The sequence below is a fragment of the Hipposideros armiger genome, unplaced genomic scaffold (genome assembly GCF_001890085.2).
Source record: "Hipposideros armiger isolate ML-2016 unplaced genomic scaffold, ASM189008v1 scaffold_456, whole genome shotgun sequence".
In the NCBI taxonomy this organism is placed as follows: domain Eukaryota; kingdom Metazoa; phylum Chordata; class Mammalia; order Chiroptera; family Hipposideridae; genus Hipposideros; species Hipposideros armiger.
Window position 1 is genome coordinate 840,000 of NW_017731806.1, and position 9,604 is coordinate 849,603.

Sequence of the window (9,604 nt, forward strand, 5' to 3'; positions counted from 1 at the left end):
ATTGTAGCCCTCATAAGCAAAGATCTTCTATACTCAACTTTGGACAGAAGCTGCTTGTTAGGCTCAGTTTTCACTTGGTAATTATATTTTCTTAAATTTATTATTATGCCACCAAATTCTCAACTGAGTCAAATTCTTTGCCTTGATTGTTTAGCTATTCCTCCATCTCTGTGCTTTGTTCCAACACATGGGTAGCCGTGGACTAATCTTGGTGATGCAAAATCTGTTAATGAGTTAACCCATTGACGTTTATCTTTTCTAAAAGCAAAGAAATAATAAACTGATTATTTTCATTATTTTCCCTTAATGAAGATGAGATTACTGGACCTGTCAGATAATGCATCTGATTTCCCTCAATTATTGTCCCTTATCTAAATCTCAAGAAGTAAAGTGAATTAACATGACTTTTTCAAAAGTGGGAACAATTAAGATTTCATCTTTAGCACTTGAAAACAAAATTCCTTTTAACAAAATAATAACACATGCAGGCGATTAAAAGCTAGTCATTTCTTCATTAAAACAAGTCCTGTGCAACCTCAGTCTGGCCATATATAAACAGTGCAATTATCACCTATATTTGAAAAGACAATTCTAAACTATTCTGTAATTCATACTTGACAAATATTAATGGGCTCTATTATGCCCTACTACAATTACTGGGTCATTTTATGGAAGCAGATCAAAACTTTTGAACCTATATTTTTGAAGTTTTATTTTTTGGGGGTATAAGTGAGCAAGTTTTAATTTCTAACTTTTACCACATTTTTATCTTATCAGGAGGCTTTTTAGTTTATTAAGACAGTCTTACAATCACTTAATTTAATACAGTATTCTATTTATAACTAATTATGTGTAATTTTCTTTTTTAGTTTAAATTTGGTTTATGTCCTCCTTATTAAGAAATAGAAAGATTATAAACAAAAGTCAATGAAAGAATTAACATGGACATGTTTTGAAAATCTTGTATAAAATGTTAAGAGTCAAGGCTCTGGGACTATTGTGGGCAGAAATAATAAAAAATATAAACTACAAAATGTATGCATCAAAAGAATATGTGGTATATATTAACCGTGATATTGTATGTTCATTAAGACCTATACTGCTAAGTTAGTATAGAACCGGAAGAAGTTAATGTAAGTATTTTTAAATGGGTTTGTATTTCTCTGATAAACAGCACTCTCCTTCTGTTTGTGATCACAGGATAAAAGCTCTGTAAGCTTGTATATGTTCATTTTTACTGCTACATCATGTAGTGTGCTCTTAAGATTGAGATCTCATTCCCCAGGAAGCATTTCTGTCTAAGATTAATTGCCCTTTTAAAATCAGCGTTTGATGTATTCCTTTGGCTATATCCTGGCTTGGTTTAACCCTCTTTGACCTGACCTCACTGACTATTACCGCTGAGGCTGAGTCAGAGTCCTTCAACATGATGTATGCACTTCAGATTTCAGCCTGTGGTTTTTCATGTCGATGGATTCAATTAGTTGGCATTTTACTAATGAACATATCAGAGGTTAAAGAATTTGTCAGAACAAAATTGTTCAAACTAGTGGTAATCAAAAAGCTCACCTCTTTACTTGTTTAAAACGTTTTCAGAAGTATCAAGTATATTTTTAGAAGTTTTACCTTCAGCATCACACATTCCAAAATAATAAGTCACATAATTTTCTGCTGAATTATAAAATGTAAATGTGAAGCCACATGGCTAAACACAATGGTGACAACATTTGACCTTAAATTTCTATTCACAATGATGAACTAAAAAAATTACTTACTTAAACTGAAATTTTTTTATTAAAATCATTTTCCCATGAAGATATACCAGCCATTTCTTTAGCTTCCTTTAAATTTAGAGTTCACATATTTAGTATACTTATTAATAGTAAAAATGAAACTCATGCATCTCTACAATCTCAATTGACCTGTTTTTAAAGACATTTAGGTCATATTCCATGTTGAAAATTGGCTAAAAAACTAAGGACTAAAATGCAGATTGGGATGGGGAAGGCTGTGAGCCATTGCTAATAGATAGCTCTAAAAGATGGCTTCATCACATACTATGAGTCCTCAGTGATATTTTTAAATTGTATGACAGCAATTTTAGAAATCCCCCTTCACATACACACCTGAATGTTTTCATCTGTTTTAAAAAATAAGAACCTTACCTAAGGACTATTAAGCAACATAATCATAGTACAATAGAGCTCATTGACTTGGCATGATGTGCTCTACTGAATATACATGTTGAGCTGCTGGCTTAATCCAGAGGGTTTACAGTGCTTAAGGAATATTTGAAAATGTCATTCATTTTGTTTTTTGCATAGTGATTGAGTCTTTGGATTTTTGTTTTCATGTTTTTTTTTCCCTTAACACATTCATAAAATTCATGTGCCACACTGCATAATAATGGGCTGAGTAATGCAGAGTATATATTAACATGAGGCCAAATTCTCACAGCCCTTTGCATGCCATTCACATAAGTGAATCCATGGTTTTTATGTATCTTGATATAGCTAGTACTAAGACAATTAATTTATTCCCATAACTTTGTGTGCAGGAAGAGAATGACAGTGAGTGTTCACTTTTTGTTACTAAACTATGATCTTTTCAAAACTGATCTGTCCTCACTCTATAAGGAATATATTTTTTAGGGAGTGAACAGGATGGAGGAATGGAGAGAGTGGAGGAATGGAGGAAAGAGAGTCCCTCACTTTTTGAGTGCCTGCTATGTCCAAAACCTCAGATATCCCATTTAATCCTCCATGCAACCCTGAAAATTAGAATTGTTTATCCACACTATAAAAGGTAGAAACAGACTCAGAAGGTTGAGTGATTTGCCTGTTAATTCAAAACAGTGAATGTGCTGATTTTAACTCTAAAATATGTTGCTATTTAGGCATAAAAGACTCATCTACTAGAACTGGAAGACATGTTAGTGATCCTCATTCTAGACCAGCAGCTTGTACACTGACACACGCAGTTACATCAGGAACTACCATGGGTCATAGTAAGCAGCAGGGTCGATCCCACAGCAACCAAAGTTACCCCACCATCACCTGTGTTACATATTGGATCTCTGCATAAGGTTTTGTTTAAAGAAAAGTTCTACACACATCATAAGATTTAGTCAAGGGAACATTTTAAAACAGACTTTACCCCAGGGATTGATTCAGAAAGTATGGAGGGGACCCAGTTTATGTATTTTTAAAAATCTTCCAAATTATTCTCATCATAAACCAGATTTGCAAGCCATGGATCTAGACAGACACCTTCATTTTACATATAAAGAAACACTCTAAAAGAGATATGAGGTTTGCCCAAAGCCCTTCATTACCAGAATTGGAATTCAAGTTTCCTACCTCCCAGTTCAAACGTCTGTCTTTCAGTAGCACCTTGTCAACTATCAGTGCATAGCTGGTCCTTGCTCCTTTACATCTCATTTCTATTATTGTATATCGTAGTCAGTGTGTGTGTGCATATATAACGTGTGTATATATGTATGTGTGTATATATGTATATGCATCATTTTGTATATGTACATAAGTTACCATTGTTTTAAGTTCGTAATTTTCATTAATGACTAATGATTTTTCTATCCTATTTTGCTTTTATATGTAATTCTTAACCATTGTAGTCACACAACCAAAATTTTTCTGAATATGTTTTTCTTAAAATGTCCCACACTCTAAAAATACTCGCTTTAAAGTAGTTGCTAGTTCAGAATCGAATTTGTTTTTATTAGGCTATTGGTGAAAATACAAAATTACACGATACATTTATATTTTATTTCACAATAATTGGACTTACAAGAAAGATAAATATAAGAAATGAAATTTTGTTGTGATAGTCTCTGTATTGACATGTGATCTCTTTAAGTGAATTCCATTTCTACCTAAAGAAAGTACCTGTCTTTGGCATATGTTTCTATCCTTTTCCTTAAATCACAAACCCAAAGCATTTATGAATTACTATTTTTCTATTTACAAGATGGATTAAAATAATGAGTTAAAATTTGCTATGTGGACATTCTACAAAATACTGACATGTACTCTTCAAAATTGTCAAGGTAATTGTCAAAGGCTTCAAACTGTCCAGAGTATAAAGAAATGAAAAGGAAGTGCAATGTATGATGCCTGGACTACATCCTACACTGGAGTAAAATAATTGGGATAGCTGATAAAATTTGAAATGATTCCATAATAGTATTATGTTGTAGGACCTAAAAAATACTTTCCTTCCACCTTCTAAGTCCTTCTAGCTGGGCTAAGAATTCAAATGACATACAGCAGATTCAAGAGAAAAATCAAAATTTAATACATGTGTATGGGGAATTCACATAAGCATGAAAATTTCAAGACAATGAGGCAGATTTGGGTACATATGTCATTTTGGACAAAAGAGAAAAGTGGAGAACAGGAGTCTTAGATTTTAAAAGTGAAAGTGAGCGATTAACAGGAAGCAAGAGACGCCAAACACATTCCTGCTAGGCAATCCAGAAAAACAGTGGGACCACAGGGTGTGTGGGGAGGGTGTTCCTGATTGGGGTCTTCAGATCTATCATATTTAATTCAAATTAGGCTAAGGTAAATATGCTAAGATTTCCTTCCTGTGACAGGTCTTTCCATCTGAATCTCTTTTGTTTCTTAATAACCAGCTTAAAATCAATATTCCAAAAGGCAGTTTTAGGATGGCAAAACTTTGGTCCCCTTCAATATCAGTGTTCATTTTTTTTTATTTTGATAACTGTTCTGTGGTTACATAAAACAATATAGTATGCACTAAAATATTTAAGGGTAAAGGGTTCAATGTTTCTAATTTACTCTCAAATGATTTAGAAAATTATATGTAAACAGAATGATAAAATGGGGCAAAATGTAAACAACTGGTGAATCTGGGTGAAGGGGAATTTCTTATACTATTCTTGCAACTTTTCTATAAGTTTGAAATTATATCAAAATCAATTAACCCCCAAAACTGCCCTGTTTGAGAGAATTTCATATAGAACTAGTTCACTTGATTACTATCTCAAATGTATGCCTACTCTAAAGCATCAAACTAACTTCTAAAAAATCTGAGTGGGTGAAGTGTGGAGTAAAATTTTTCTCTTGAGTCATTTGCTTTGTAGTGACATATTTCTTATTCCCAATTATTAAATTCTAGATTCCCATTTTGAAACACAAAGACATATTTACCAAAAACATGATTTACTTTAGCAATATCATCAAGTGTTTCCTTTCTACTGTTAAGAAAAAAAGAAACCTGCTAAGTTTTCACTGCTCCATTTTGTTCTGATATTGCCAGAATGTACAGTCTTGCTTTGTTGTTATTTATAATAGTGAAGGGAACCAAAATTTTGCCCTCCTGAGGCTGCCTTTGGGATATTGATTTTAAGCTGTGTTAAGAAGTAGGACTCAGAAGGAACCTTTGGCCCTCCCCGCTTTCCTGCTTAAGAGAGTCAGACAGAAAAACCTGCCTTAGGAAGGGAGCTGGGGCTTAATCAGCCTTAAGAAAGACTCCAAGCCTGTTAGCTAGATACCCTGTGTCCCAGTTTCTGAGTTGCCCAGCGAGAATTTCCCTGCCATGCATGTTCAGTTCTTCCTCGGGTATCTGTACATCGCCCGTTCTCACTTCTGAAATCTAATGCCTGCCGCCCCTTTCTCCTTTGTCCAAAGTAACATATATACCCAGTGTTTCTACACTGTCTTTGGAATTTCATGCTTATCAGAATTCCCCATGCGCTTATATTAAAATTATGTATTAAAATTTAGCAGATAGGAGGAAAAGTATTAATTTTTTTCCTTTTAGCCCCCACAATATTATGAATTTAGGTGATAGCATATAAAATGTTTTATCTGGAAACATTTTGATTTTTTTTTGTTGTTTTAATAACCAAGACAGTCTTTATAGGTAGGGCTCTTCTGCTTAGTAGTACTAGCCATCAAAAGCTATTCTCAAAACATTTATTTTGGCAGTGACTTCTACTGGCAGCAGAATTATCCAAGCTCTGAAAACATTTATTGACTAATTACTGAGTGTCTGGCACTGTGCTAGGAACTGGGGGTACAGAGATGAAGAAGAGAAACTAAGGTTAATAGTTCCAAGAAAACTGCTGCCCCACTCTAAGAATCCCTCTGGTGACAGTGTGTTATTGGAGGAAGCCAGGATATAAAAAAGATAACTATACACAAGTGAAATATTTGGACAAATGTAGGCAGTGACAAAATAATCAAAATCTTAAACTGTCATATTGAAGAATATGACAGTCCTCGATCCACTTCCTTCATTGTCTTAAGTTTAGTTAGCGACACTTTCATGTCGCAGGTTCAAAGTGGCCCCAATTTAAAGCACAGAATCAGTGCTGCCTATTCAGGTTTCTGATAATGTGATTTATTGGGTTTGTTATACAGTGTTCGAATTGTGCTTATATTCTTCAACTTCTGTTGTGCAATTCAAACTCCTTCTATCCCTTCGTGTAGCACGGTGGGTCTTTTGCCTTTCAAACACACTGTGCATGAGTTTTCCATAGTGTATTTGCTCCCACATTTAAATACTGCTTTAGGCGCAGATATTTTGGATTCTGAGTTGTGACTTGTTTCTTTTAACCCAGTTTCAGAATATCCAAAAGTGACTCTGACTTAGGGAAAAACTTTACAGATAAGGAACTTTTACTCTTACACCACTGCTCTTTCATTTTTTGACTCAGTGCTAAGTAGGAGGAAGATTCTGAGAATATTAAAGTGTTTCAAAGAAATATATAATAAGAATATAAAGAGAACTACGCCGGAAATGTTTTCATATGTTCTAAGAAAGATTTAATACAGTAAAATTCAGCACTGTAGAACTTACGAAGAATGAATCATGCCAGATTGTGGAAGGTTTATCCATTTGAATGCCAGCATTTCAAAATCGTCTCAAAGTACTAATACTCCTTTTTCTGTAGTATTCTGTATATAGCTTAATTTTTATTTCTAGATGATACTCATTAGGAAAACCCCTCATTGTATTAACACTGATCATAGCTGTAAAAAGCATATATAGATGCAAGGTTGGCAGACAAAACATGAAAGCATTTTTTAGGTTAGAAGTATTATTATGAGGTGATATCTTTTTCTAAAATTGTTTTAAACCATGACACAGTGATTCAGGAGTTTGTTTGGGACTTTTATTTGGCTGTCTTTGAGATTGATACTTTATTTGTTGGGTTTTTATTTTTGGCATTCTTTTTAGCAATTCTCTGTAGTGTTTTTGTGTCCTCTCGTTGTCTGTCTGTTGACTGTCGCCTTCCAGGACTGTGCTGCCTCTAACAGGAAGTTTAAATATTTCTTTAAAGGGGTCTCTTGTTTCAGGTTCCAGCCAAGCCATTATCACCATACATCATCAGCCCATTTTGCCTAGACATTAGAGCAGTAGAGATGCAAAAGTCATTTCGAACAGAGCAAAAAGGGGGGAAAGTAGGGTATTCCCCTGTCATGCAAGTATAGTTCCATGAATTGAATTCCCTGTTTCCTTGTTGCGTTCTCTTCGTCTCCAGGAAGCTGAGAGGTTTAGACATTGTATTTTGAAGAGACTTAAAGAGACAGACCAAGAATTGTGCTAAAGGAGTGACACAAAGTTTCTTGAAGGTTCTTTTTTTTTTTTTTTTTGGTCCTTTCCAAAAGAGGAGTTTGGTTTTGCTTTCTTTGTTTTCCTATAACAATCACGGGTGCTTCTGTTTACTTCAAAGATTGTCAGTACATCATACCAGAATCTTAAAAGTCACAAAACTAACCTGAAATTTAATTTGTGATACAATTTTGAATTTAAAACAAAAGTGTGAATGATAGCACCCTTTTAATTGGGGAGTTGGTGTTAACAAAAATCTATCCGGTTTCATGACTCTAAAGCAGAAATCCCTGACTCAGACTCTTAGTTCCTTCTATTAAAACTTTAACTCTTGTTCTAATAGTGTCTCTAAAACTTTTTGATATATATTTGAACAGCTTTACTGAAAATTAACCTACAGCTCCCATCTGTTTTATTAAACATCTTCCTAAACACTGATCTTACGCTTGATGATTTCTACTCACATTTCTATTTCATATATTTTAAATATGTATTGACCTACTTCGCATACATGTCATTTTTAATTGCCATGTAGTACAGTTTTTAATGTTTAACTAAAATAAATTTTGGTCAGTGGGTACAATGGGCTGTTTTCTCCACTATAGTTTCATTAACGTCAGTCTTAGGTAAGCACAGTAATTAAGAAAGAATGAATACTTTCACATATAGCAACAGAATTTTTATCAGAATTCATTGTAACCCTCAGGTTTCTGTTTTGGGTGATATATATTGCAACATTTGAACTTTCTCCATGTCCACATTTCCTGCTCAGGAAACAGACATGACCAGGTTAAACCTGTTAAAGCTATAAAATCCATTTAATTCACTAGGGATATTATTTTTTCTTCAACTGTTTTGAGTCTTATTGATTATTACTGGATTTCTTTGTTGGCATAGATGGGGAAAAAAAGAATCAAGTGATGATTCATGGAATTGAGCCAATGTTGGAGACCCCTCTGCAGTGGCTGAGTGAGCACCTGAGCTACCCGGATAATTTTCTCCACATTAGTGTCATCCCGCAGCCAGCAGATTGAAGGATCAACCATTCGCTGGAATGGAATCACCCGTGAACAGGATTTACCAGAGCATGTCACCCTTCTGCTTCAGTCAGGTTTGGTGGAGGCAACCTGACCAGAAACACTGCTGCGAGCCAAACAGGAAGAAGATTCCATGTCTGATAAGGGCACTTGGGCTGGTCGTATTTTGCATCACCACTGCTTTCCTCCACTGCCGTCATTAAACCTCATCTGCAACATGAAAGACTTGACAGGACCACTGCAAGTCTTCTGTTTTCTTGTAAAATATAATGAAGCCGAAACCTTTGGCCTAAGAAGAAAATGGAAATATATGCCACTCAGTTTGTATTTCTGATTAACAAATAAACAGGGGTATTTCCTAAGGTGACCATGGTTGAACTTTAGCTTGAAGGAATGGAAACATTGGTTTAATTTTCAAGAGAATTAGACTTAAGAAAGTAAAAGAGAAATTCTGTTATCAATAACTTGCAGTAATTTTTTGTAAAAGATCAAATTACAGTAAACCCATCTTTCCTTAATGAAAATTTCCTGTTTACAGTCTGTCTGTTGGTATGCAAACAATCTTGTAACTTTGATAATGAACAGTGAGAGATTTTTAAATAAAGCTTCAGAATATGTTTTGTCATTTAATAACATACAATTTTGTCACTTTTCCAGTACTTTCTGACTCACATACAGTAGATCACTGTTTTTACTCTGTGTGTTACCATTCAGACTGGTCATCAGCAGCATGGAATGAACGCAGGGCATAGGATAACTTGTCTCAGGAGCTATCACAGAATTTCTAGCTGCTAGTTTTGAAATCTGTGCTCTTCATACGCTAAAGGTATAAATAATGTTGTCATTCTCATTGCTATTTTACCACTGTAAACCTGTCAGATCTTAGTATGCTAAGCGTCTGTAGAGGATAATTTTGCATTTTTGGAAAAACCCATTCCTTCCCAAACTACTGTTTTTCACTGGCT

General features: G+C 34.5%; 1 protein-coding gene across 3 annotated transcripts in view; it reads left to right on the forward strand.

The window, feature by feature from the left end:
* Window positions 1-9,274, forward strand: part of ATG5 (autophagy related 5) — a 117,524-nt gene extending 108,250 nt beyond the window's left edge. For all 3 annotated transcript variants that reach the window (XM_019665880.1, XM_019665879.1, XM_019665881.1), the window contains exon 8: window positions 8,500-9,274. In XM_019665880.1, the coding sequence (XP_019521425.1) occupies window positions 8,500-8,636 (137 nt within the window). In that variant the 3' untranslated portion in view covers window positions 8,637-9,274. The remainder of the gene's footprint in view (window positions 1-8,499) is intronic.
* Window positions 9,275-9,604: the final 330 nt, after the last annotated feature.